The sequence below is a fragment of the Falco cherrug genome, chromosome 10, assembly GCF_023634085.1.
Source record: "Falco cherrug isolate bFalChe1 chromosome 10, bFalChe1.pri, whole genome shotgun sequence".
NCBI classification, from domain to species: domain Eukaryota; kingdom Metazoa; phylum Chordata; class Aves; order Falconiformes; family Falconidae; genus Falco; species Falco cherrug.
Genome location: NC_073706.1, coordinates 19,559,753 through 19,561,518, shown reverse-complemented (window position 1 = coordinate 19,561,518; position 1,766 = coordinate 19,559,753). Strand labels below are relative to the sequence as shown.

The 1,766-nt window shown below is 42.7% G+C and overlaps 1 protein-coding gene across 1 annotated transcript; it reads right to left on the bottom strand.

Annotated features, from left to right (window-relative positions):
* Positions 1-221: 221 nt before the first annotated feature.
* LOC102050450 (olfactory receptor 1019-like) lies at positions 222-1,235 on the bottom strand. The gene has a single exon (XM_014279273.3). The coding sequence runs from the start codon at positions 1,233-1,235 to the stop codon at positions 222-224; it is 1,014 nt and encodes a 337-aa protein (XP_014134748.3).
* Positions 1,236-1,766: the final 531 nt, after the last annotated feature.

Here is a 1,766-nt window from a genome sequence, read left to right as displayed (position 1 = left end):
ACACCTGTGTCTAAGGCTGAGGCTCATCTAAGCTTCCTCTGGGTTCAGTGGAGAAAAACATTACCAGCTGAAGTCATCCTCTCTTGTGATAAGGACCTAAAGCTGGGCCATCCAGCTGGCCTTCTGGAGATGCACACCTCTCCCTTTTAACTGTAAAGGGAGCCCAGAGAAGGAGTTTTGATTCCAGCATCGAGCTTTTAGATGGCTTAAGTTAGAGAAGATCAATCACAAACTGTGGTGCTGATCCAATTGCTGGGGTTCCAGAGGCCACCAAAACCAGAGAGACATTCTTGTCTTGTTAAAGCAGTTCTTACCTGGCTGATCACTCTTCTTATGGCAACTTTAACTTCTTTGTTCCTCAGACTGTAGATTGTGGGGTTTAGCAGGGGAGTGAGGATTCCATAGAGCATGGAAACTATCCTATCCTGGTGAGGTGAATAGGTGGAGGAAGGCCGTACATACGTGCAAATGGTGGTCCCATAGAAAAGGCATACTACAGTCAAGTGAGAACCACAAGTGGAGAAAGCTTTGTGCCTGCTCTCAGAAGAGTTCATGCAGAGGATAGCCAAGAGGATATAGACATACGAGATCAGAGTGACCACAAAGGCGCTGCTTCCAAGGACCCCAGCAACTGTGAGAATTACCAGTTCCCTACTGTAGGTAGGTGAGCAGGAGAGGGCCAGCATAGGAGGAATATCACAGTAATATTGGTCAATATCATTAGAATCACAAAAAGCGAGTGTAAAAATCAAAGATGTGTGCAACAGAGAATTAAAAAATCCTGCTACCCAGGTGCCAATGGTTAGGTGAGCACACAGTTTCATACTCATGATATTCATGTACTGCAGCGGGTGACATATTGCAACATAACGGTCATATGCCATCACAGCCAAGAGAAAAATCTCTGTGCCTACAACATCAATGAGGAAAAACAGCTGGAGCATGCAGCCAGTGAATGAAATCACCTTGTTCTCAAGCAACAAGGCCTCCAGCATCTTAGGCACAGTGATAGTGGGACATAAGAGATCCAGTAAGGATAAGCTGCCAAGGAAGAAGTACATGGGGTTGTGCAGATGAGTGTCTGTGCTAATGGCAACAAGGATCATGATGTTGCCTGCCATGGTGATCAAATAAGTGATCAAAAAGAGCACAAAGAGAAAAAAACAGACTTCTGGAGCACCAGAGAGGCCTACAAGAACAAATTCAGATACTGTTGATAGGTTGACCTTCTGCATCTTATCTTTCATTGCAGAAATGATTGCAGAGGTTTACCTGGAAGAAAGAAGAAGTTTTAACTTAGTCAGAATTGCATCTCCCTTTCGAAAGGGTGTGATTTTTTTTTTTAGTCATTTTGCAGTTCAAAAACATTTGCAAGTTTGCATTGACACACTCAAATTTTACTCACATAATCCTAATGTAAAAGGCAAAATATAGGTATTAAGCTTAACAGTGATTAATCAAAAATGTTTAATTCTTACAAGTCATCTTCTCGGACTGAAGAGCTGAAAGTTGAAGACAAAGATACCTTGGTTGGTCACAGCCCCAGGCAACTGGCTGGACTTTGGAGGTAGCTTTACTGTGAGCAAGGGGAGTGGAGTACAGACCTCTAGAAATCCTTTCAGCATGAATTATTTAGCAATAATAATATCACCAAAAGGGCTTAGATTACTAACTGAAGCTAAAGACTTAATTCTTTTTAGGTGAGTAATGCTATCACAGAATTAAATCCCTGGCGGGCAGACAGGTAGTGTACCCCAGGTACATTT